The sequence below is a fragment of the Argentina anserina genome, chromosome 4 (assembly GCF_933775445.1).
Source record: "Argentina anserina chromosome 4, drPotAnse1.1, whole genome shotgun sequence".
Taxonomy (NCBI): Eukaryota; Viridiplantae; Streptophyta; class Magnoliopsida; order Rosales; family Rosaceae; genus Argentina; species Argentina anserina.
The window spans coordinates 10,711,629-10,739,450 of record NC_065875.1 but is presented as its reverse complement, the minus strand read 5'-3'; the positions used below and the strand labels follow the sequence as shown (position 1 = coordinate 10,739,450).

Here is a 27,822-nt window from a genome sequence, read left to right as displayed (position 1 = left end):
TAAGACTCAATATCTATCAATAAAATTACAGTTATTCTCTCGAATTTATTCAACTGTTTCAATTGTGTGCTATAAATCAAAACTGTGCTATATAATTCCCCCAAATGATATAAAGAACAAAATTTGATGAAAAAACCGAAATTATGACTGTACAGTTTTCCATGCCTCAAAATAGCCATTATTATCCTTTAAAAAGGCATTATTCATATTTCTGTTCAAATAACAACGCAATCGATATTTCTCATCTTTTGTCTTCTCAGTAGTGTAGCCATGGGGTCAGCCATTGAATTTTCAACAAGATTGCAATGACTTCTGCCCCTGTTAATCTTTTCCTATGCTCTTGTTGTCAATGATTTATCTCTCTGTCGTGCTGCTACCAGGAGCTTCATCCTTACTGCTATGTCCTGTTTTTGAGGTCCCAGCCATTGTTCCCGGGTCGCGAGTTACTGGACCAACTTCCCTGTCAAAATGTTTGCTTCTCTCAGTATCTTCATCCGCAACATCAGCCAAACGTTGACTCTCATCCTTTTCGCCCCTGCATCAGATTGAGAGGACAACCAATGATCATTATACTTTGATAGTTTGATAACATATTATGTAGACGAAACGAAAAATTTCGCACTACAAAAGCTTTTCAACAAACAACAAAGTAAAAATCATTGCCACATTTTCAAGAGATGACGTCTAATATGATTGCCAAGCTTCTACCAATGTTAGTCAACTCACGTAATAATCTATCCATTAGTTTTGCCAAGTTATTTCGTAGATCAATTATGTAACCACTGATCGATCAAAAGTAAAAGACAAAAAAAAAAATATATATATATATATGTATGCAATTGAAACAATCTCAATGTCAAGGGTAAGGAACCAATTGTTCCAGTTGAATATGCATTGGTGTGAGCCAGGCTTTAGCAATTCATATATAGGATGTTCATTCAGTCCAAAAAAAAATGAAAAACCTTGCGTACCATGAATAAATAACAAGCCCAATGACGACGATTGCAAAGGCTACAAAGTACATCCAATCAACCTGAGAAGGATTCCAGGCTTAGAATGGCAGATTATATACACATTGCATATTCAAGATGAAAAAATGATGGCCATGTAGGCATTACAGACCTTCTCGTGGTAAGCAAATATGCGAATTATGACAGCCCACATGTCTGAGGTCAGCAACGACAGGTTTAACATAGTAGACCCATTAATCTGCAATGGAAAAACATAATTTACTACAAAATGTTCCATATCATACAATTCATTCCAAGCAATTCCTTTGTTTGCTAGGTAATAGATATAACCACAAATTTAACTGAACATCTCCATTTCCTAAACTGCTGAACACAATCAGGCAAAAGCAAAGCACAAACTCTTCAAACACCAAAGATAATATTGTCCGATGGACCAGTCATTCTCAAAAGTCAAAACATTGTACTCGGATGTTGTAATGAGTAATCACAACTATGATCAAAACAATATTAAAAAAAAAAAGGTTATACAGAACACAACCATGTTTCCAAAAGATAAAAAGCAACAATAACAGGACATGTGAAGGAAGACCAGTTTAAAGAAGCCTCAGACCCGTACCTTAAGTAAGATTGGGACTAATGAATAAAAGAGGAACATAGCCAATGAAAATCCAACAAAAGGAAATACCTGAAATTGAAATAAGAGATCATTCAGAATCAAAGCATAATTATATTTGTCAATATCAAAACTCAAACATCTAGATGGTGATGCTAAATAACCTTCTGCACTTATAAATAACAACGGTCATCAACTATCAGTATTTTCTACCCAATAAAATAAATCAAGCTTGATTTGATTAATGTGTCATGTAAGTATGTGATGGCTTCATCTTAAAGGGTAACCGGTAACAAGTGCAATAGTGAACAAAGTCCTCAACAAACTCTAGGAAGACACAAACCAAGTCCACATAACCAAGAGTCCCATTGCCTCGGTTGGATCAGAATGACCTGATTACCAGAGGCCAGGGAATTAATACTGACAAAACAAACTAATTGAAACTGTCCAGGTCAGCTGATTAAACGCAACACCTTATTCATGTTTTACCTTAAACAGATGTACATTATAGATATGTGTGTGTATGAGAGAGAGAGAGAGAGAGAGAGAGAGAGAGAGAGAGAGAGAGAGAGAGACATACGGCTCCAGATGACCACTTGATATTTTTGAGCTCATTACGCTCTAGTATGCTTCTATTAAAAGTCATTAAGGGGTTACAACTAGTAAACAGAATCACACACAGACATAAAACATTAAACATAACTCTGATTGATAATTTCACAAAATCATGAAAATGAAAGCCCAAATTCACTGAAATCAGATCCAAAATAGTTAAAAGAACAGCTACAAATATGAAGAGCAAGTTCTGTTTATGGTAAAGCATTTTTCTATGCATCAAAATCACCTTAAGAAGCAGAGTGGAGTAAAAGACAATCAGAAAAAACAACCAGAATCAGTAAAATCATAGAAGGCTACATCCACCAAAGGATACATTTGGATCGCACTGACAATGGCACCAAAAAAGCCCAGCAAGGACATGAGTTCAACTCTGTCAGCATTCTTCACTAGAAACTCCTGCAGGGGAATGATAACTAAGCATTAGCCATTCAGCCATTGAATCAAAATAAGATCTATATGAACAGTTTCCCTATGTTAATGCTTCGCATCTCAGAAGCTCTATACCAGCATACAGCATTTGCGTAAAGTTATCGTCATATGCATTCCTGCACTTATTAAAAGTGTGTTACCTCACTGACGTTAGTGACAGCGTACAGTGTAGCACCAGCAATTACTAGTATATCCCCTTTATGGGGATTGCTCCCTCCTACATGCCATGACGATGCATATACCATCAGAAAAACACAGAACAAAGATATGTTTGATATTTTACAAGCAACTACATTGTCTACTGTGGCTTTAAATCAAGCAAATACAGGAAACAATGCAGGCTACACTTGATGCAGATTTTTACCTGCTCGGTCACCTGCATGAACATCTGAGAAAATAACCATGACAACGCCAGCAACACAGGCCACCACACCGGTTATCTTTTTATATCTGTATTTTGTTTTGAGGAAAATCCAAGTAAGAAGCATGACCGATGGGATAGTCCAACAATCCAGCAACATGACACTAGTTATAGATGTGTATTGATAAGCCTTCACCACTGCACAACACATGCGCAGTTATCAGCAAATAACTTTACTTGTTAAGTGATGGCATTGAAAAGCTAGATACACAATTTTGATTAGAAATGAATGTTCAAGAAATAGCAGTCACACACGTATAATTCTACTATTCGACTGCTGTACTTCTGATACCTGTTTTAAACAACTTTCATATCATTTACTTTCTGTTTATATGTGTTGAATCTTTTTTTTCGTCAGATCCTTCACTAATCTTCTCTTCATTTTAGGAAGCTAATTTTTGTCTATAGGATATAATAATCAAGTATCTGAAATTATTGCTATAATGTGTTAAAAAAATTACATATAAAATAATCAATCATGTTAAGCCAGTAAATCTATAATCAGAAGGAGATTCTATAAGTAGGCATCCACCACAGTAAAACCATCCAAAAGAAATGATAGAGGACAATGATATTATACATATAAACTCTAATCGTACAATGATAAGGTGCATTTCCGAGTAGGGACATATCCCTCAGAATTCCACAAATAACAAAGTACCAGGACGAACGGAAATCTCGAAACAGAACTAAAAAAAGTTAAAGTCGGCAAATAGAATTAATGTTTGAGAACATGTGGAGATAGATACTGACCTAAAAAATTTGCCTCCACATCCACCAACCCAAGAAGTAGATAGTAATACCATTTAGCCTGCAGAGTTTCCAGAAACAGAAACAGGTATTTAGCATATGAGAGCTTATAGTTTCATCTTTCATGTATAAATTATTGCGGAAGTTACACAAGAGCATTTGTTCTTTACATAACCCGTAGTATCCATTGTTAAGATGAAAAGTCACGGAAGACATACAAATCATAATCATAAGGTCCATCAACAAACTTACTCATGTACCTTACATGAAAGAAAGATTGTTGGTATTTTATTTTTTTTATCAAGCATGTTTCATTTTGATTGGGATTCAACATTTTGAATTTTTTGATAAATCATGATAAACCATGTGAAAGAAACATTTTTGAGTTTTGCAGAAAATTTACATCCACGATTCCAAGAACCCTGACTTGGTTAGTTACAACAACCATTATCATAGTAAATCCCATTGATTCTATGACATGCAGCCCCGGGCTGGCTACAAGGCCTTCTGTTTAGTCAATTTAGTAACAACTCTATACAATCCTGTTCCTAGACTTGGACCCTTTAATTATTTTTATTCACCTTGAATGTTGTCTTCCTATATGCTGCTCCTTTACAACACAATGAAACCTGATCATATGACGACTTAATTCAATACAAGTATTTAGGTAGAAGGCTTAAAGAACAACCTTAAGTGGTTTCCTCCGGTAAAGCATGATACTTCCATACACAACTGCTAAGAGGACATAGTTCAGAAAAGACTGTGAAGTAGGTGCATCAATTCCTGCAACCAAAAAAACATCAGAAGAATGATATTATCAGAGCCTCCTCTTCAAAAGAACTTAAATTTCAAATGCACAAGGAATTCAAGACAAATTTAGTGAAAGGAGGATTAACTGACATAATACTACTTCATAAACATCACAATGAGAAGTGTTTCATTAAAATTTCGGCTAAAACGTAAACAGTTAGAATCTCCAAGCAATATGGGATTGGAGTTCAGAACTCCAAACTGGTTGTATCAAATCAAAAACAGAACCAACTCCTCTGCATAGTCCGCAACAAGTCAACTAGTGATATTGGCATGAACTACAACATGCAATAACACAAGGCAATCATTGATAAGACACGTTTTAAGAAACTGATGACCTTTTTTAGCCAACTCTGATGATGAAAAGCCAGTAGAAGTGATCAAGAGCGACAGCAACTGGCCCAACCCAAGACCCACCAATGTCTTCTTCACCCACAACTCCTTCAAATTCCTCATATTCACAGAATTCACAGAATTCCCAGAAAGAACGAAACTTCAAGAACCCACAAAACTGAGAGAAGCTAACACCTCACAACACGCATTTGCAGTGTTCTTGAGGGGACAGAACTCAACTCAATATGAAAGCCCAGTTGGCAGCTTGCGTTTGTGTTTGCGTAGGACTCAAGAGCTCTTAAAGGAGGTGAGATTTGAGACTGTGAAAACAAGGTTTTATCTAACTGAACAAATCAACGGCTCTGATGAGTCTCCTACTTCCCTATGACTGATTCACAGCCGTTCATTGTTGGAATATGCTTTCTATTATTACATTTTGTCTCCCAACTATTCTCATTATTTGCTTTCCTTCCCAAAATGATGTTCTTCTCAAGTTAACGTATTCCAAAGTCCAAAATATATTGCATTTGAGATCACGTTATACCATCCGGCATATTAATATATTGTTACATTAATAGTAATTTATAACGGTGTTACAAATTTTATAAAACAATAATCTAGAGGATGTAATAGTACGTATATTTGATAACTACAAGAGGTTGGTCAATCACTCAATTGTATTATGACTGATCACAACCAAAAGCCAAAGTTTGTACAGGGAATATGATGCATTCTTTAATCATGGATGTGCATATAATAAGTGACTTTAGTGCTATATAATGTGACATGTGGGGTTGGTACCTAAAATAAGATTGGACTTTGGATTGGTAGAAGATAGCTTGTTGCACAAAGTTCTTGACCCTGAAGAAGTGAAGATGCGCAGGTGTGGGTGTCACTGTGATTGCGACTGTGTTCTAATGGTGGGGGAATAAAGGAAAAGTTTGCCTTCCAAATTTGAAAAATGGAGTAAAAACTGGAAAGGGGCACAGAAAAGCCACTTAGTGGAGACTTTGAAGTTGGTTGTTTGGGCGTGAATGAAGGAGTACTTGTCCGCCAATGTTCTAACAGTTCACAAAAAAACTGGAAAGATGCGAAAATTATACTACACTAAATAATAATACGAAGAAAGATAGAGTTCTCATAATTTTTTTGGACTTCAGAAGTTCATTCTGCCTTTGATAAGAAGAGTATACAGAACCTATTTTGTAGGTCATACATCAGTGATCAACAAGCTACGACACAAATGAAAACCTGAGAACTATTACTTATGAAGAGAAGTAAAGAGGCTAGAAAGGTGACACCAAGAGCAGAAAAATCATGAAGCACTTCAGATTCAACTGCTTTGGTGGAGTCAAGCTCACCATTACTAGCTAACCGTCTCTCCTTCAATTTACATTGAGTAGAAAGAATTACCACCACTGTCAGCATTTATCCACGTTCGATGGGATGACAACTTACAAGCTACATACCTCTTGGATCCAGAATCTTGCTCAAGTAACTACACTTTCTGAAGCTCGGTATTATGCTTGTTCAATTGGTCTTTTAGCTCCTTTTTCCACCCCTGGATAAGCCTTTCATGCTTCTCAATAATCTCAGTCTTTTTCTTCAACTCGTCTTCCATCACAGAAATCTCCTGCAGAAAAGAAAATGCACCACAGCTAAAAACCAAGGTCCAATAATCATAGTCATTGGATAAACTAGAACCATGGCTTAACCTTTCTAAGTTGTTCGGCATCTGTTGGCTGATCCTCACGTTGCAGACTAAGAAAATACAGCTGGAGCTTTTTAGCAGCATCCATAAAATCTCGGGCATGTCTCTCCACATCAACTGGAAAAAAAAACGACAAATTAAACACCAGTATAGGAAACAAGAAGGTAATTTAACTGTTTTTCCAAAATTAGACAAAAATAAAGTTTCAGTAAGCAAACTCTCTATAAGCTGTGGATTTTAGTAACAAATAGTACCAGCAGAGTAAACCTCAAACATTATAGAAAGGTAAAATGAAAGACTCGTGGATTTCTCTAACCACTACAATGATAACCTTCCAGGTTTTGCTCAAGAACCAAAGGCATTGCACCCACTCAAAAACTCAAATACAGAATGAGATATTGCTGCAGACTTATTAATATGCATTACTGTACAGTGTGTTCAATTGGCTTAAAAGAGGTGATGATTACTCAGACATATTCATGTCCTAAACTTATCCACCAATGGACCTAATCCGAGCTACTGAGTTTCACAAGAAGAATTTGAGCGCAGCACAATTTTATATATAATGTAGCTTCACACCCAATTAACAACTTTGGCACTTGGTTATCTGAAATTCTATTTCAACAATGTTTCTTAAGCAATGACAACCTCTTATTTCCCATGTTTCAAAAACTTGGTTAAAAAACTAACTATCCGATTTCCACATCAACCAACTCCTCCATTGAAAAATGCCCTGAATCTAGAATGCTCATTTACCAAAGGTGAAAACATGCATAATCAGACACAAGGGAGTGACAGAACCAAAGACACACCTCCAATCTGATTCCAAATATTATTAACTGTTACGAAGTTCACTATCCCAAAAAAGAAAACTAATAACTTGGATGTCGAAACGAGTTTGAATACATTTAATAGGAACGAGTTACTAAGGCAATATCAGTGGTTGATCATGCACACGAATCTGTTGAAAATCCAAAAGAAAAGAAAAACATAAAGATATGGAGACAATTACTAACTCTGATGAGAAGGGTGGGGAGAGCGGTCAATTGCTTGAAGCTCTCTGGCAGGCAAGCATGGAAGCAAAGCATCCTCCAGGGCCCTCACCCAAGCCACCATCTCTTCCTTTGAAGATTGCAGCTCTGCAGCAGCCATCCCAAAGCAACCCAAGTCCTGCAAAACCAAATTGAATAATCATCCACATGTACCGATTTGTGTTGGATTTAAGCATCTGGGTAGCCCTCAAAAATGACCTAGGGATATGTCTCAAATTCAGACAGATGCTTACCTTGAATGAGTTGTGAGATTCAAGGAGAGAAGAAGAAGAAGAAGAAGAAGAAGAAGAAGAAGAAGAAGAAGAAGTAGAATTACTTTTTTATTGAGGATGAAGGTGAAAAGCGAGTGAGAGAGAGAGAGACTTGGCGACGGTGGAGGGGAGTCGAAAGGGCGCAGAGTGAAGACCGACGGAGACGAAGCAAAGACTGAAATTTCGGTCAAAACGGAAATATATCAAGCATAGGAAATTTCAGGAAAATTTTAATTTAAAAAAATTAATTAAGTAAATTGATGAAAATTTATATAAAAATATGAAAATTTTGAATGAAATTTTAAAAAATATTTATTTAATCAATTATCTATTATATGTCATAAAAGGTTATTATATAACTATTGTTTCAGGATGAAATAATTGTATATTATTGAATGATATGGAGGCCTATATATAGGCATTACAAAACCACAATCCCGTAGGATTCGGAGTCCTAATCTATTACGGAGATGCTAATCTATCTCTTAACAGGAAACCTATTAGGCTAAGACACACATAAGGGTAGAATAGTAATTCTCCCGGAACACTCCCCCTTGTGTCGCATGCCTAGGTTGCATGGTGCACACATCGTTGCCTCGGTAAAAACCTTGTCAAGCAAAATAAAAACCTCTTGGGTAAAAACAAAAGCTTGATCGAAGGGAAAAAGAGCACAACGCACCGTCTACATTTGATAGCATCATGTGAGGTAGACTCCCCCTGAAGTCTACGAAACAACTCCCCCTGATTAGTGCCATAATCATGGAGTACAAAGAACAACGTATACAACGTTCATTACATGCTTCTCAAACATAGTCTTGGGCTAATGATTAATCATTAATCTAGCCACATATCCTTAGATCATCCATGCTATACTTATCCAAACTTAGGTCTCAGGAAACAAGATTGCATAACAACTCAAAACAAGAGTTTGCAATGAAAATCAGATTCTCGGGTAGAATGACCTTCACTCACTTAAACGGCCATAACTTCTTCGTCAAAATAGGTATCAGCGAACCGTAAAATGTTCTGAAAAGTAGACACCCGTGGCTTTCCAGTGACATAAGGTTCACAACCTCATCCGATCGGAGTAGTTCACAATGCTCTGTCGAAGTTGACTGACTTGCAAATTTCCGGACAGAACTGTCCTACTTTGCTAAAACGGCCATAACTCACTCAATATGATAGCTATGAACGAAAGGTTGATGTCCCTTGAAAGTAGACACATAGACCTTTCCAACGGTACTAATTTCACCATATTTCATCGAGCGAGCTGTCCTGTAGGTCTCGTTGAAGTTGACCTACGAAACTGGACAGATTCTGATTTGTCACATTCAATGTGTCTTTCGCAAAAAGAATGGGGGAATGGACCAATGAAGGACTGATTTTGGTCCAAGACGGAACCGTACGCATCCTCTACGCTACCAGTGTCGACTGCTACACTAAGGCGTACGTTGATGTTGCTGGAGCTGCTGGCGGCGTTGGTGTGGATAGGATTTGTGTTGGTTCACTGAGTGTAGAACTAAACCCATGTCAAAGAAGCAATGCAAGTCCAATGACAATGCATAGGCGCATAGTTAATCACGTCATAATGAAAGTAATAGTGTCCCAACAACACTAACATGTATGAATGTATAACTCATTGAATCTCTTCATCATCTATACTTAGACGGAATAGAGAATCAAGAATTAGCTTCATATGAACACATATGGGTATGAGTTCTTGCAACCGATTGTACTACGTTCTCTCGAACGTCGCAATCTGATTACATAAGCTCTCCGTGGTCTGGAGGCATTTAAAGTCCCTCGGGCACTCTCATATCTGCGTCAAGATCCCTTTACAGATATTCTATGACCACTATCATATGCTGCAAATCAGTTTTCATGGACACTACTACTGATCAAGTAGCAGAAAGCAATTATGTCCATAACGAGAGAATATAACTCATCGTACTCAATACTAGGATAATGAGACAATTTTTGCGCCATAAGTCCTGCATATATCGCATGACTTCATCTTTCTCATTACACTTATGAACAACGACCAACATAACAAGTCTAGTTCAGCCTGTATTGATTCTTTCCACTTCGGTCAAGTTGCTCATCGTTGATGCTTTACAACGGAATAAGAGTATAAGCGAATACATCATCAATCATGGGAGATCAATACATTAAACACACGCGCGCGCTGTATACGATCAATTCGTGAGATTTCTATTATTCTCTGACATCAACAAAAGGAGTCTGTAGCGTCCCACAGAAACTTAGTTGATACACATGTTTAGAGAATATCTCTTGATGATGGGCGAAATACTTGTGCCTACGCACTTCGCTTCTTTCTAGTTTTGATTCTAGAGAATAATGGTCTCCCCCTCATCTAGGCAGGAGCCAAGACCGAAGCTATGACCCTTACTAGTCCATCTTTGCGTTTGCCGCCCTTGTTTTGTGGTGCAATGCCACGGGCGCCGACAACACCACAACGTACGATGGTGCCATCGCCGGCTTCCTTCCCACTGTCAGGGATGGTGCCAACGGTGCTAGGACCAGGTCATATGAAATTCTCTCATATTCTGAGAGTCCCAACCTTACCGGCACATCACAGCATTTATGTGCGATCTCGTCACTTTCGCAATATCGGTAAAGTCATTGAGCATCGAATCTTTGACTTTCTGGAGGTCGATAATGCGTTGCACATTTACTCACTTTGAGTAGTGCGGGATCTTAATAAGACATAGTGCCACACCACGTCAATTCCTGGCGTTAAAACCGGAATGAGAGCATTCCATATCTCCCCCTAACGACGGGAAGTATGTCTCATCAAAGTGACCGTCTGCTAATATCGCAGGATAGAGATCAACGTTTGTAGATTGGAAATAGCGGACAAGTGTTGGTGATTCATAAATCATAACCAACCAGAATACTTAATCATTTCAAGTAGACCCATTGAGATAACTACAATAGGGGCACATAAATAACTTTAACCAAATAGGCGTTAGTGAAAAGAACGTTGGGACTGTATCCAGTGACCATCTGGTACGCACTAAACGCTTGGCAAGTTGTGGGTCTGAAACGAATAAGTGTTGCTGCATGCAAAATCATTACATGCAAAAATCGGCAGGTTAGTACCCATAACCAAGTCCGAGCTCTGCTAGATCGTGCAGTGAATAAACATGAGGAATAATATGTTCAACGACGATCCCCGTAGATATGCAAAACGAAATCATCAAAGTCGTGGTGGTGAACTCTCCAACGATATCCAATCAAATAGATTTGAGAGGATAGGAAGGGTGGTGAGCCCGTAGGATGATGATCATAGCTAAAAACTTTAGCGAATGCAGCGTTTCTTGTGGAAAGCAAAGTGACGTGTGACCAACGCGTCGATGCTCTTAACCTATACCATAAAAATACCGAAAAATGTCCGTATTCGGTTGGATAGGGTCCACTAATGTCACCTTAAATACTTTGTAAGAATGGAATGTTCTCGGTTGGAGCCTTAGCAAATAAGGACTTCCTTGAAATCTAGCAAAAGAACAAGCTTTGCAAAATGAGCGATTGGCATCAGAGATTGTCATGGAGGCATTAGAAGACACGGGAGGCATCACAAGCTCCTGTGAAGGAGGAGATGCCGCCACCGACGGCCTTAACGCCATGGAGCCGCCGAAATAGGCAGGCTCGGCCTCACCGTGTGGAGCATGGGTGAGGTGGTCCTCCAATCACTTCGTGAACATGAAAAATAGATGATAATGTGAATTTCAAAGAACTCGAATCATCATATCTTGTTCAAAATGACCAAAAAACGATCATGTCAAAACCGAGAAGACAGTAAAACCGAACCCATGATTCAAAGAATCTTGAGTTACATAAAGCTACTGCTGCAGGCAAGCAAAACGATGTATGCAGGCTAACAAAGCTACTGTCGAAGCTTGAAAAAGATACTGTCAATGAAATCTGACAGATTTATTCCTCTCCATTCTTAACACAAATATCAAGATGAAAATCCATCATTGGCATGTATGGCCTTTAAAACTTAGCAAGGCACGAAGATATACAACACAATCTCCGCACGAGATCCGTAAAACAACTACCTGCGCCGTAGGACAGTGTGGGTGGTTACGCAATTAGCAAGACACTCGATTTCACGGCGGGACATTCCCAAAATGAAGATTAAGAGAGTCAACAATGCGGTGAACTTCTCTACACAATATGCCGTAGGATATTGTAAGAGAGGGGATTGAAACAAATGGCAATCCCATCGAATGTATCACATGGCAATAGAACTACATTCTTCAACTCAAGAGTTGGAAAAACATGGTATTGGAGAAGTTGAATACCAAACAATTTAGGTGGTAAAAACCATCCAATTGGTGCGGGTGGTCACCAATAATAATAAAATCATTTGAGCTATGAAACGACTTGGAGAAAACCGGAAAATTAACCGGAAAACCATGTCAAATTAACTCAAAACCGGGTGAATTTTGGACTAGGAAAACATGGCAGCAAGAACTGCTGAGATATGCCGGAAAAATGACGAGAAACGACGAAAAAAAAAACGTCGGAAAAACTCGTCGGAAGCCGGCGGCACCAATTGCCAGAAATCTGGCCGGCGGTGGCCGGACCTGGCCGGTATGGAGGCCGTAACTTCAGGTCCGACAGGTAACGCCGTCCGGAACCGGATGGTGGTGCCGGAAACGCCGGCAAATGGCCGGAAGGCGGCGAATACGCCGGTAAAACGCCGGAAAACGTTCCGGAAACGCCGGAATAGTAACCGGAAAAAACGACGTCAATTTTGACGTTCCGAGGTCCGTTTTCCAAATTTCAAAGTCCAAAATCACAATGTAGTGCTATTGGGGTCCCATGTAACCCAAAAGCGGCCAATTTAAAAACCACGTGAGTTGTAAACGTTGACCATGCATGCTAAGCCAAGGCAAATAAAATTCTCACAAGTCCAAGAAAGACGAGAAATTTTATAGAATATGCCAATATTTAATACAACATAAACAAGCTTCCAATTCCAATAGACGACTTAGGATAAAGTCGAGCAATAATCATGGCAATGCCAACGTCATACTTGAAAAATAGTAAGCAGAAGACATAGTCAAAATAGAGTGACTAATCAAAAGTCCGTAGCAACAAAATCTTGCATATCGGATTGGGCGGAGCCTTAGCCTGAGGCTCAAAAATGTTTGCTTACTTGAGAATGGAAGAATGTTACTTTTCCATCTCCAAAATTCCCTCAAGAAATAGATACAGGTGCCAAAAAGGGCATGCGTTTCTTGGATGTGGAGTATGCATCAAGGTCAACTCTGATAATACAACGTCATAGACGTTCATTAAATCACTTTAAGTGTGTCCCATAGAATTCTTTATTTTTGGGATCTTTTGTCAGCAAATAGTGCTGCATCAGAGTAATGAATCAACTCAAATAAATGAGTACGTAGACCTAGGGATTATCGTTTATAGTCATGAGTTTAAGAAAACTCAAACATTCAAATAACAGTCGCGATGGCGACGCATCCATAAGAAACGAGGGTTGTATAGGTTTCGAATAATCGAAATATTCAAGTATGTAACCGGAATTAGAAGGGTTGTGATGTATATGGTCACAAAATAATCGATGCATATCGGCGATTCTCATGATCGCACCCAAAACAGCGGTGCACTCAGGCGACCACACGAAATCGATATCTTCCTTTTTAAATAATAACGTGACTCCCCTAGGACCGTCACACGAAAAACGTCGACCAAGAGGGGAATCATATCCTTCTTTGGTCTCATCGGCGTTATAAGAAAGGCCGGAAAAGAAGACATGAAAAAGGCTAATAGCGCCCGATAATTTATATATATATCTTCAAAAGCAGCAACTTTAAGAAAAACATACTTGTTGGTCTGCCAAATAGACCGCATATAAGTAAATTGCTCTGCAAATCGATCGTCATGCATGAAGTTGCTTGTTGAATTCCTTTTCGATCTTCGTCCGATGACATAAAAATCTTGGGAGGATACGATCGGAATCGTATGTAGATGGCAAAAGTATCGTCCATCTCGGCATGAATGTCATCACCATAGTACGACGAGTAATCACTTTTCCTATGCAAGCACGCGAAACAGAGTTAGAAAACGAAAACGTGCAAATAAATGATTTAATAAGCAATAGGAAAAGAAAAAGGAAAAAAGAGAAATAGTTTAAAGGCCCAAAAGGGTAGAGAAGACGGGAGGAGCTTCTCTTGAGCGAAGAGTTTGCTTGTGCAGTTCGCGTTCATTGCGTATATATGCGGGAGGAGCAATTTTGAATCCTCTGATGCGGGGTTTGTCGGGGCAAAAAGATGTTTTTGCGGAGCGAATGCGGAGGATACCCTGCGGGGCTGCGGAGGCTGCGTGCAGGGGCAGCAGGGGGGTCGCAGGGTCTGCAGGGCAGGGCAGCGTACGGGGCTGCGGGGGCAGCGTGCAGGGGCTGCGCGCGGGGCTGCGGGGGCAGCACGCAGGGGCTGCAGGGGCAGCACGCAGGGGCTGCGCGCGGGGCTGCAGGGGCAGCATGCAGGGGCTGCGGGGGCAGCGTGCAGGGGCTGCGCGCGGGGCTGCGGGGGCAGCACGCAGGGGCTGCGCGCGGGGCTGCGGGGGCAGCACGCAGGGGCTGCGCGCAGGGCTGCGGGGGCAGCACGCAGGGGCTGCGCGCGGGCCTGCAGGGGCAGCACGCAGGGGCTGCGCGCAGGGGTTGCGGGCAGGGGTAGGCATTACAAAACCACAATCCCGTAGGATTCGGATTCCTAATCTATTACGGAGATGCTAATCTATCTCCTAACAGGAAACCTATTAGGCTAAGACACACATAAGGGTAGAATAGTAATTCTCCCGGAACAACTATTAGTTTATAGTGAGTTATAGTTATTTGAACTGAAATAATCGTCGATCATTATTAAAAATTTATTTTCAAATATATATATATATATGTTACCCAAAAGGAGACTAGCTCATCACGCCTTATTTACATATGATACATTAAACATGAAATTACATAAGTGATTTAGAACCACATAAATGATCTATGAAGTACAAAATTTTCACTATTTTTATTAGGGCTGTTAATCGGTTCCGGTTCCTAAAGGAACCGTTGGAACCAAACCAATTAACCCCAGTTCAGTTCGGTTTGTAGGGAAAAAATGAAGGTATAATAGTAGAACCAAACTGTTTGAAAACAGTTCGGTTCGGTTCGGTTCCAAATTCTCAAATGCATAGGAACCGTTGGATTTTAAGTATAACAAATACTAACCGTTAGATCTTAATCTTAGACCCACTTTCCCTTCACTCTTCACTTACCCTAATCGAGTAGTCGCAGCCTCAAGCCTGCACTCTCGCAGTCTCCCTCTGCAGTCTCGCAACCCGCACTCCCCCCCAGTCTCCCCCCGGCCCCCGCAGTCTCGCATCCCGCACTCCCGCAGTCTCTACTCTCTAACTCTCTATCTGAGTATCTCTCTCTCTCACTCTAGAAGTTTCGATCTCGTTCCAAAATCCAAACTCTCAGCCCTCTACAGTGATTGTAGTCTGCCCATAGCCACGAAGACCCAAACTCTCAGTCCTCTGCTGCCCAGTTGCACCGGCCGGAGGACCGCTCAGTACGCACCGCCGGATTGACTCCGAGTTCTCCTCCTCCCTCATCCACCTCCACCCTTTGGACAAGATTTAACCTTCCACAAACGAACCTTCTCTGCTCATTTTGAAGGTAATCCACAAGTGAATACCTATTTCTAGTCTCTTTACTATGATGCTGGAGCTGTTTGATTCGCAAGATTGCTACTTTTGTTTGATTTACTTGTTGAAACTGAGCCCACCAAATGTTCCCTTAGGTTGAAGTTTGCTGTGATTGCAAGATGAAATGATGTTAATTATGATATCACGTAAAAGTTTGGGTCTGTACTAATATTGTTTTGGATCGATTGTCACAGTAATTGCATCTCCTGTTGGTTTGTAATGAGTTCAGAATTGTTGGTTTGTAATGAGTTCTTGAGTTCTGCTCCTGTTGGGAATTGTTGGTTTGTAATGAGTTCTGCTCCTGTTGGGAATTGTTGTTCAATACACTGTATAATCTTTAGAGATTTAGTTTACTCTATGGTAATCATATTTGGTTTCTTAGTCAACTAATAGGTGTTTTTTTATAACCCACACCATTCAGATCCAACCAAATCAGATTTCAAGCCAGAGGAGAGACATATATTTCAATCAATGAACATATAAATAACAAATAGAACTTTCATTCTTTCTTGTAGCACTTCAAGAAGTATTACATAGTAATAATTCACAGAGGTTTCATTTGATTAATCCCAATACATACAATTTGATGTCCAATATGTTGATCTATTAGCTGCTTTCTGATCACTATTATTGCAAGTAGCCATTGGCTTATTTAATTGTTGTCTGTCAGATTGTGTTTTATAGTTGAAGAGGAAGGTTAGGGATCACAAGGAGGAGACTGTCCATAATTAATTGGTGTCCTCACATCTTTGCCTCCTTCACTGATTATTACTGGTACTATTTCCCACTCCTCTGTAAACATGTAACCATATGCAAGTCTATACATCTTTATGTTATCAAGAATGTAGCCATATGCAAATTTATATACCATAAATTTTTAGAACTATAGTTGTATATTGAAAAGACAGCAGTGTTATTAGAAAAATGCTAAGTGTATGTATACAGAAATATCAATATGCAATTAGGATCCAGAGAATATGCAATATATTACATGCAGCAAAGAAAAGCAGTAAAACGGAATAATAAGACTGATTGACTAGGGTCATTACAACAGTAGCCATTACACATTATAGTTCCAGATTCTCCACTCTGAGTCTCTCCCAGATATAATTCAACCTGGCTTCCCTACAACATGGTACAATACACCATAAACCCTAAACCACATCTGACATCAAAGGATTTCTTTGAAGACCTAAGTGAACTAATGATTTTCAGAGTTAAAAGTATCATAATGATCCTTAATAATACTATACTTTTTGAGATGTTTGATTAGCTAATTGCAAGGCATAGCTATAATCCACAATCAAACAAGAGAAATAGCAAATATTTTCTCTTGGAGCCTAACGTTAACTCGTTAAGGATCATCCTGAAATTGAAAGGATTTAATCTCATTATTCAACATTTAAGCTATACGAACTGTACAGTACTTTTATTGAGCAGCAGAGCAATTGATTTTTTACCACTATGCATCAATTATATATATATGTATTCAGCTAGCTTGTTGTGTTTTGATGAAGCAAGGCATGCGTAAATTCAGCTAGCCTTAATTAGGATTCAAATGGTTGCTTAGATTCATTAAATTTTTCTAGTAATGTGGTTCTCGATTCCTAATCTGATCAGATGACTTTATAGTTTATATGAGTAATTATGCTATCAGTGAAAAACCACAACTTCCATCAGCTGATAAATGATGATAGACCACAACTTCATGTTCTCAAGCACAAAGTATACTTCATTAGATTAACCATTAACGAATAAATCTGTAAGAGTTAACAATGTCAAAACCATATGTAGTATTTATTCAAATTAGAGAGGAGGTAAAGCACAAATTGAGAGGCCAAACTATAAATATCAAATCTCCCGGCCAGCTGCAACATCAACCAAGCTACGAATTATATCTTCTTTTTAACAAATATTATGGTTGATCCTAGTAGTTGCTGTCAGTATTATTAAACAGAAATGATCCACTTTGAGAGTTGTAGTTGTACTATGTATATTGATAACATGTGTTTACAAAAAACCAGAAATTTCATCAAACATTCCCCTGCCCAGTGCTGCCAGTAATGCTGTAATATTAGTCTCTGTGAGTTTCAGATGTCCTAGCTTATGTGTTTGGTCTCTGATCCCTATGCAAAAAGTTTCTCATGTTGTTGGGTTTTACTAGGGATCCTTATGTCTCTGATCCCTATGCTTGTGTCTACATTTTGATCTGTTTATGTGCTGAATTATGTATGTTTCCAAGTGTTTTGGGACATGAACTGAATTGATTGTATGTACTGATTGTAATTTGCAGGTATTCAATGTCTGGATCAGAGAGGAGCTATTATTCTGACGAGTCTAATGAGTACGACTCTAGAAGTGATGACTGCAATGATATGCTGGTTGTTGATGGTACAGCTCAAAGGCAGGAGGAAGTAGCTAAAGCTAGGAGTGGAAAGAAAGCAATAGTTAGTGATGAAGCTGTTCAACCTGTTGAACGACTTGAACCTGTAAAAAAAGGAAGAAAAGGAGTGCGAAAAACAGATGTGTATCCTCATTTCGTAACTAAGAGTCATCCATTGATGGGGGATGTTGATGGTGTTCACAAGCAAGTTGTCTCATTCCAAAGACTCCACTGTAAGTATTGTGACACATCCTTTGTTGCTAATGCAGCAACTCATGGTACTTCCACACTTAGGAAACATGTTGAACAGATTTGTAAATTTTATCCAGGTAGAGTTAAGGTAGGATCTGGGCAGCAAGTGTTTTCTAGTAATGTGGTAAATGGTGAGAGCATTGCCGTGATGGTTAATTGGACACAAGAGAACGGTGTTAGAGCTGCAACACATATGATTGTCGTTGATGAGCTTCCATTTAGTTACATTGATGCTCCTGGGTTTAATTACTTTTGCAAACAAGTTGTGCCTCTTTTTAATGTTCCATGTAGGCAGACTATAGTGAAAAGATTTTTAGAGATGTATGATTCTAAGAAGGAGGAGTTGAAGAATGAATTGAAGTCTCGTAGAGTTTGTTTGACGACAGACACTTGGACGTCTTGTCAAAACATTAACTATATGGTTGTGACTGCCCATTTGATTGATAAGGGATGGAATATGCATAAGAGAGTGCTTGCATTTTGTTTGGTACCAAATCATGAAGGTGTGACTATTGGTCAGATTTTAGAATCTTGTCTCCTTGATTGGTTAATTGATAAGGTTCTATGTATTTCTGTTGACAATGCATCGGCAAACAAAATTGCCATCGATTATGTGAGGGATAAAATGTGTAGTTGGGAGATTAAACTGGTTCTTGGAGGTAGGTTTATACATGTTAGATGTTTAGCTCACATCATAAACATCATTGTGAGATCTGGTTTAAAGACCTTACAGAAGTCTGTGGTTGCAATAAGGAATGTTGTGAGGTATGTAAGGAGTTCTAGTGTAAGAAATGATGAATTTAGAAAGTGCGTCAACACGGAGAAAATTGATTGCAACAAGGTTTGCACCTTGGATGTTCCAACAAGGTGGAATTCCACCTATCTTATGTTAGAATCGGCTTGGGGGTATAGCAAATCATTTGACAGATTGTATTATGATGATATAAGGTATAAAAGTTATTGGGACGAGGATGAACCCGAGGATGAAGATGAGACCCTTATGACAAGTGAGAGTGTTGTGCCTACTACTAGGAAGAGGGTGAAGAGAATTGGGCCGCCCAAGGTAGAAGATTGAGACAATGCAGCTGTGTTTATACAGTTCCTGAAGGTGTTTTTTGAAGCCACTGTGCATATCAGTGCCTCAATGAAACCAACAGCTCATAGGGCTTTCCAAGATATTGTTACTGTTGAAACTGAGCTTGAAGACCTTTGTTCTTTTGGCATAGGGCCTGATTCAAGTGAGGCAGAAAATTTTTTGTATGAGATGGCTTTGAAGATGAAGGCTAAGTACAACAAGTATTTTGGTAAGTTGGACAATATGAATGATATATTTCTTGTTGTTGTGGTCTTGGATCCTAGGTATAAGTTGAAGTTCATAGAAAGAGTATGTAAAACACAACTTAAGTTACCTTCTTGGGAGGTCAAAAGGAAATCTGAGGCAGTGAGGCAGCTTGTTGTAGAATTATGTGACTTGTATGCTGAGTCCAATAGTGGTGCATCAAGGGGGAAAAGAAGGAAAGCAAGTGGTATGGTTGAAACGACAACCAAACCAGTGAGTGGGAGAAGGGCTGCTATGCAAGAAGATTGGGATAGAGAGCTTGAACAGAATGAGGAAATTGTTGTGGGACATGAAGTTGATACAAGGGCGGAAGTAAGTGGCGGGCTGGTAGGGCTATAGCCCATCTGAAATTTTGGCTAAAATACCCCCAACTATATGTATATTATCTATATCAGCCCTGCAACCCAGAAAAAAAAATTTATACCTAACCTCAACTCTTATTCCGCCTTCCTCAGTTGTGTGATGTGGGTCAGTGGACATGCTTGCCAAGGTTGGAGTTCATCACTAGTCTGCTGAGTACTCATCAAAGGTTGCCAAGGTTTGAATTTCTTTTTCTCTCTCACTGAACTTGTCTCCGACTCTCCGATCTGTTATTTGATGCGTGTTTCCTAGAATTTATGTTTGGTTTCTGAGCAGTTTTGAGAACTGAGAAAATGAGTTAATCAGTATGGTACAGACTAGTTTGAGTATAATTCATCAGGTTAATCTATCATATTGTGCTTATGTGGTTTATAGCTGCTGTGATAACTACTTTGAGAACGCTTGAAGCAAGATGTAGATTTTTTTCTGTTTTCATAGTCAATAGTAATGTTTGAATGATGTCCTGAGATGTTCTAGCTTAAACATGGATATTTCTCAACATCTTGATATCAAACTAAATAGCTCTGCCGCAAATTTTGTTTCACGAAGAACATGATTGAATTGGAAAGTGTCAAAGGATTGTGGCTGGGAAGCAAATTTCTCTAATAGTGGAAGTCACACGATTTCTAATCATACAAATTTCATGAGAGAAATGATTTGAGCGTATGACATTAGTTGGTCATATAAGGATTATAAGCATCATTTTTTGTTAGATCTAGCGTGCAGCTAGGCAATCATCGGATGGTGTAGACTCTGTCTCTTTCAATGGATGTTTGACAATATGCACCATCAATGGTTCTTAGCAAGTGTCATAGCAATCAATATGTTCATCAAAACTATTTCAAAACATTAAAATTACAATGATAAGGTCTTCTGCAACCATTCTTTTTTGCAGTGGGACATAAATAGGTTCTGATCTTAGTGACTACCATGCATAGCTAAAAAGGAAAAATCTAAACAAATCAAGTGCTGGTTCTGAATGGCTTGTAATCTTTGAGACTCTCAACCACACCAGCAATAGAGCCAACATCAGCTAGTAAAGCTATAACCAGCACATAAAGACTTAGGATGGACATGATACAGAAGACCCGAAACAAAGCACTGCTGATATGACAGCTTTTGTGAGTTCTTATACTTTCTTTCTTTTTAATTGTAGGATTTCGGTATGATGACTTAGAGCCTTAATGTACCAGAGAGTTGTTGGTCTAGTGGTCTGACACTTGCTTTGATTCCAAGTGGTTTGGGATTCGACCCTTGCCCATGGTACACACCTAGCAAACATATAATTCTAATATTGATACATTCATACATATATTATTATAGGTATTGACGTATTGTCTTATTGAGCATAATGACGGATAACAGAGAGCCGAAACGGTTGAAAAATCTTCTTTCATGGTTTGTGAGGGATCAAAGTAGTGGGAGTGGAAGTGGAAGTGGGAGAAATGAGATTAGAAGTGAGGTTGAGAGTAGAAATGAAAATGTTGGTTTAGTGAATAATATTCTTTTAGAGTCTTCTCTATCTAGTCCACTAGAAGAGTCTCCATCTGTTCCATTAGAAGAGGATCATAATGATAGAATTGGGGAGCAAAACAATATTGATTTCACTTCTCTTCAACGTGACCCAGGATTAAGACAACCAATAGGCCAATATTCTTTCAAATTCTGTGATAATATTCGGAGAGCTTATGTTGTCTTAGGACCATATCAACCCTACTTAAGTAGTTATCCATCTTCTTGGGATGGAGGGCAGGGTCGAAGATTTTGTCACAAATGGTTTAAAAATTGGTCGTGGCTTGAGTATTTTGTAGAGGTGGACAAAGCATTTTTTTTTCCTTGTTTCCTATTTGATAGTTATCCATCCCACCATCCGGCATTCACTACGGATGGGTTTAATAGTTGGAAGAATGTCAATTTAAAGAAGTCAGGTCTTCTTAAGCATGTGGGAGCCCTCAATTCTCCACATAATGCTTGTATGCGCCAATGGGAAGTTCTAAGAAACCCGTCTAAGCACATTGAGAGTGTGATTAGTACTCAATCAGCACATGAAAAAATAGATAATCGACTTCGGCTTGTTGCTGCTGTAGAGAGTGCAAGGTTGTTGGCACATCAAGGATGTGCTTTTAGAGGTCATGATGAGAGTAGTAATTCATCAAATGGTGGCAATTTCACTGCTGTACAAAATGCTTTTGGGAGGATGAATTTAGAAGTAAAAAGAGTCTTGGATAATGCCCCTGGTAATGCCAAGTATACCTCTCCACTTATTCAAAAACAAATCATAAATATACTTGGTAACAAAGTTAGGACCAAGATTCGTGATGAAGTGGGAACTTCCAAATTTTGTATACTTGTTGATGAAGCTGTTGATGTATCTAATAGGGAGCAAATGACTATCATTCTTCGCTTTGTTGATTGTCATGGGTTTATTAGAGAACGATTTTTCAAGGTTATTTGTGTTGGAGACACTTGTTCTCAAACTTTGAAAAATGAGATATCCAAGGTGCTTGCTCAATATGATCTTCAAATAGAAAATATGAGGGGTCAAGGATATGATGGTGCTAGTAACATGCGAGGTCAGTTTAATGGTTTACAAGCTTTGTTTAGAGAAGAATGTAAATATGCATATTATGTGCACTGTTTTGCTCATCGCTTACAATTGGCTTTGATTGCCTCATCTAGTGGAGTGCATGATGTTTGGCAATTCTTTTATTCTCTAAATGTGATTGTGAATTTTGTTGACTCTTCTGCAAAACGTCATTCAGCGTTAAGAGTTATTAGAGAAGAGGAAATTGCAGATTTAGTGGCTGCAGGTAAACTTGAAACTGGTATAGGGGCTAATCAGACTACTATTTTGCAACGGGCAGGGGCTACTCGTTGGGGTTCACATTTTCGCTCTATTTCAAGTTTGATAAAATTGTTTGGAGCCACCCAGAAAACTCTTGCAGATTTGGTAATTAATGGACTTCCCAAAATACAAGGAGAAGCAAAGAGTGTAGGTAAAGCTATGAAGAAATTTGATTTTGTGTTTTGCTTGTTTTTGATGCATGATATCATGAAGATTACTGATTTTCTTTGTCAGTCATTGCAAAAAAAGGCCATGGACATCTTAAATGCTCTAAGAGTTCTTTCTATTGCAAAACAAAAGCTTCAAGCCATGAGAGATAATGGTTGGGATGATTTGATTTTGAGAATAACATCATTTTGTTGTGAGCATAATATCATTGTTCCAGATTTGTCTACTCCTTACAAGAAAGGTACAGAACGAGCTTGTCTAGAGGATATTACAAAAGAGCATTATTATCGGATCAATATACTTAATGCTCTGATAGATGTTCAATTGGCAGAGTTGGAGAGTAGATTCCCAGATCAGTCGTTGGAGCTCCTTACTCTTAGTTTTACATTTGATCCGCATGATAATTTTCAGGCATTCAAGCCTGAAGATGTTTGCTCTCTTGCTTTGAGATTTTACCCTATGGATTTTTCTGCAGGTGATATGCTTGCTCTAGAGATGGAGTGTGGATTTTTTCTATCAGATGTTCAGAGTGATCTAAGATTTGCAAATACAACTTCTATGTCTGATTTATGTCGGCGGTTAGTTGAATCAAGAAAATTGGATTTTTTTCCAATTCTGTATAGATTGATATGTCTTGTATTAACTCTGCCAGTATCTATAGCAACTACCGAGAGAGCATTTTCATCTATGAATATTTTAAAAACTAGACTTTGAAATAGGATGGAAGATGACTTTCTTGATGATTTGATGGTTCTCTATATTGAGAAAGAGTTTGTTGATAGTGTTCACAATGATGATGTAATTGAAGAGTTTACAAAGTTAGGACCTCAGAGGGTATCATTCGGTTAGTTTTTATATTATGATTGTTGTCATTTTAAATTTACAAGGTTTTGGTTTTATGTCCTTCTTGTTGTATTTTTGAATTTAAATATTAAAGGCGTGAGGATGAGCCTCCCATTGGGTTCCAAACCTCAAACAAAAATTTGTATGCATAAAAGTAGCCCTACCCATCTTGAATTCCTAGTTCCGCCCTTGAGTTGATAGATATTTATTGGACCCCATTGAAAAACCTATTAAAATACCCGGTGAAGAGGAGGATTGGGGGATTTTAAACTGGTGGAAGGTGAATGGAGATAAAAATCTAAACTTGCAATCACTTGCAAGAGATGTACTTGCAGTACAAGTGTTTACAGTTGCAAGTGAGTCAAGTTTCAGTATCGAAAAAAGGGTGATAGATCCGTATCGAGCCTCTCTACTACCTAAAACTGTTGAAAAACTTATTTGCCTTCAAAATTGGCTGAAATCTGATGCAATTATAGGGCTGCAATACGTTCCAGAACCAGGGGAAATGGAGACATATCAAGCCCTTGAAGCTGGTATGATTCTGATTTGTTTTCTTAACAATTTAAAGAACAACTTTGTTTATTTAATGCCTTGAAGTTGATATGTATTTAGTATTTACATTCTTCATTCTTCTCATTAATGTGTTTTTTTTTTCTTGGTGTAGAACATATAAAAGAGGTTCTTAACAAGGCAACTACTCCAACTAGTGCTGCTTGTGCATCTACATCCGCACCAAGTGTAAGAACTACCAAAAGTTCGGAGGCTTCAGTTTCAGCCCCTACAACGACCAACAACAGGAAGAAAAGGCAGAAAAAAAATTAAATGCGGAGAATCAGAAGCATTTGGGAAGGTATGAACTGAAGATGTTATAGATGATTAACATTGTAATTTGCTATGCTTTCTTGACTATTTGATGAATTTGGTACTATGGTTTGTTATTTTGTAATCTGATGAGTCTCCTTAGTTTACCACTGAGACTGAGTTGAGTGAGTTTGGTACTTTATGAAGAAAACTTGAATGTTGATTGAATGATTGTAAATTTGTAATCATGAAGCAAATTACTCTAGATAGTAGCAGTATTAGTTGATTTACTTTGTTACAAACTTCCACAATTGCATATTGCCAATATCATCAAGAAACATTGATGTTTCATTGTTTATACAGAGTTTCAGCTACAGGTTTTTTTTGGAACCGTTTGGAACCGTTTTGGGACCGGAACCGTAATGGAACCGAACCAAACGGTTCCTATTATGAAAAATACAAAAACCGAACCGTTTAAATAATACGGTTCGGTTTACGGTTCCACATATTTTTGGCTGTTTTGGAACCGTTTACAGCCTTAATTTTTATCATGTATTTGAGTAAAATTATGAGTATAATGTGAAAAATAGTCATTAAATGATACCTCCCATTTCTAATTTTGTATATATTGACTTATATGCCAACCATAGGGGTCGTGGGTGATTGACTGTAGGTTGTGGTACTGGTAGTTCCCGTTTGGATCAAGCATTTCTCGACTTTGACCATAACCATGGCTATGTGAAGATTGTGCATCAGATTGTGCCCATATGTTTTCACTTGATTGCATCTCATTAGAGAATAAATATGGTATATAAAGCATATTGAATTTCCCCCATAAGGGTAAGGTTCATCATTGCTTCCTCCTAAACCAAATGGGTTTGATTCTGCTCAACAACTAGTTCAGTTTTATTTCAATTTTAGATGAATGTTGAGACATGAAATGCAATATATAATAAAAAGTTGGTGTAGTAGAGTTGACTATAACTTTGTGCTTGTAAAAGAATGGATCAGAGGTTCAATTCTCCTAACCAGTGATTTTTTATTTTATTTAATTGAAGTTGGCATGATACGTTGCGATATTATGAAAACATCGGGAAATTTCAAAAGTTTCTGAATATATCAGGAAATTTCGAAAATTTTCATAAAAAATGCTTGGTATGTAACAGATATATCTATATGCTGAAAAATGGAAACTTTCGCGGAAATATCAAGGAAATTATGGATATTTCAGTCCTTGGGACGAAGGCAACGAGGATTTGATGAAGGAAATGTTCTTGCTTAAAAAAGGATCACGTTTAACAAGCACTCTAGTTCTCAAAAGCCAACTCAAAACAATGTTCTAAATATCGGGATATATCGCTGATTTTTACAAAACGACACGATAAGTTGATTATCAGTCTATTATATCAGTTAACCCGATAAATCAAGTCAAATGGCGATATATCGGATCAAACTCGACATATCGGTGTTTTTCTTAACGGCGTCATTTTGAAAAAAATAAATTTAAAGAATGAAAAAACTTGCGTGCAACTTAGTATGTACACGTGCGTCCGAACTCTCTCTCATTTACATACTTGGAGAATACAAATACATAATTTAAACCATTCAAAAGTTTATTTTATCAATAAAGATCATTCTTATAAAAAATCAATGCAAACAAAAATCGTTTGCTTGGCCGTTTGCATCAATCAAATGAACAGTCATGATGAAAGTTAGTAGTCTCATGATTAGCCGTTAATTTGTTTGATGCAATCGACTGAGAAAACGATTTTTGTTTGTATTAATTTTTTGCATAGATGACATTTATTGATTTATTCAACTTTAGAATTGTTTACATTGTAAAAAGTATGTAAACGAGAAAGAGTTCGGACTCACACGTACGTACTAGGTTGAACGCAAGTTTTTTCCTTTAAAGAAAGGGAAATAGTCGTTAATAACCTTAGATGACGAGAGAGTTCATACATGATGAATGATCAACTCAATCTATCCTTTAGGGACTTATTGTATTAATTAGTATTATTTATGTATTTTCATTGTCAAAACAATCAAATGTTTTTTTTCTCAAGTTTATATGGTACGATTTGATGTATAAGTTTTAATTTCTTAAGTTTATTTGGTATATTTTAAAGTATATATTGATAAATATATTAAATTTAATTAAAAATTAACAAATCCGATATATTCCGATATATCTCGATATATTCCCGATATATCTTTTTTTTTTCTCGCAACCGATACGATTCCGATAAGTGTTATTTATACCATTGGTTTTAGGTTGTTAATCAATCATTCAATCTCCGTTAGAGATTACAATTATGTCGTATTATTAAAACATATGACCATATAATCCAGAAAATAATGTATACATTCCCCGCTACAGTCAGGATTCTCGTGAATCAATATAGGCTCAAATAAAGTACGAAGAACTTTACGACCTCCAACGCACTTATAGTGTGACTTCAAACAACAGAGTGGCATGATGAGATTCTTTTTAAGAACAATGGTAGGTTGGAACAAAATAGATTCATGAATATCAGTTTAAGAACATTTCTTCAATGCGCTCATAGTGTGATCTTCAATGCACTCATAGTTCTTCACTTTTGAGTTTTCTAGAGATTTCTTCACCTTCATTCCTTCTTTTCAAGATGTTTACGGATTTAAATTTTGTTTATCTTATGTTCTCTTTCTTATATTTTTTTTAAATTTAAATTCAAATGAGGCAAACATATACTTGATTCAAGCTCAAAGCGATGCAATAAATTAAAGGGCAAATTATAAAAAAAATATCATCTTCAAACTTATATTAGAAAAATATCATTACTTATGAATTAATTATAAAAATGTCATCACATTTAAGTGGAAATTAAAAAAAAGTCAACAAAACTAGAAAAAAGTCACTTAAACAATATTTTCTGGACTGTTTTGCCATTTCTCACTTTTTTTCCCTTCTTTTTCTAATGTCGGCCATAACTTTCCCGTCTGACGATAGATTTTGACGAAATTGGTACCGTTAGAAAGATCTCGCTCCCCTCTTTCATTGATATACTACCCACTCCGAACGACCAACCGTACAAGGTGCAACAACTATCGCAAATGGTTGCCACCATCGATGGCGGTGCTCCAAGCAAT

At 37.9% G+C, this 27,822-nt stretch overlaps 3 protein-coding genes across 4 annotated transcripts; 1 reads left to right on the top strand and 2 right to left on the bottom strand.

The window, feature by feature from the left end:
- Positions 1–68: 68 nt before the first annotated feature.
- On the bottom strand, positions 69–5,232 carry LOC126790570 (uncharacterized). Its single transcript, XM_050516864.1, has 11 exons — positions 4,951–5,232; positions 4,491–4,585; positions 3,806–3,863; positions 2,996–3,190; positions 2,772–2,848; positions 2,516–2,598; positions 2,165–2,216; positions 1,588–1,656; positions 1,123–1,209; positions 972–1,033; positions 69–535 (listed from the first exon to the last, which is right to left on the bottom strand). The coding sequence occupies exons 1-11, from the start codon at positions 5,066–5,068 to the stop codon at positions 355–357; spliced, it is 1,077 nt and encodes a 358-aa protein (XP_050372821.1). The 5' UTR covers positions 5,069–5,232; the 3' UTR covers positions 69–354.
- Positions 5,233–6,065: 833 nt separating this feature from the next.
- Positions 6,066–8,113, bottom strand: LOC126791362 (mediator of RNA polymerase II transcription subunit 28). 2 transcript variants are annotated; one of them, XM_050517802.1, is made up of 4 exons: positions 8,025–8,113; positions 7,673–7,826; positions 6,661–6,773; positions 6,066–6,578 (listed from the first exon to the last, which is right to left on the bottom strand). In XM_050517802.1, the coding sequence occupies exons 2-4, from the start codon at positions 7,806–7,808 to the stop codon at positions 6,444–6,446; spliced, it is 384 nt and encodes a 127-aa protein (XP_050373759.1). In that variant the 5' UTR covers positions 7,809–7,826; positions 8,025–8,113; the 3' UTR covers positions 6,066–6,443. The 2 variants fall into 2 exon arrangements, with proteins under 2 accessions (XP_050373759.1, XP_050373758.1); XM_050517801.1 differs by having other exon boundaries at positions 7,942–8,072.
- Positions 8,114–21,387: 13,274 nt separating this feature from the next.
- LOC126792157 (uncharacterized) lies at positions 21,388–26,036 on the top strand. Its single transcript, XM_050518638.1, has 5 exons — positions 21,388–23,627; positions 23,769–23,893; positions 24,369–24,425; positions 24,557–24,630; positions 25,860–26,036. Exons 1-5 carry the CDS (start codon positions 21,388–21,390, stop codon positions 26,034–26,036), a joined length of 2,673 nt encoding a protein of 890 aa, XP_050374595.1.
- Positions 26,037–27,822: the final 1,786 nt, after the last annotated feature.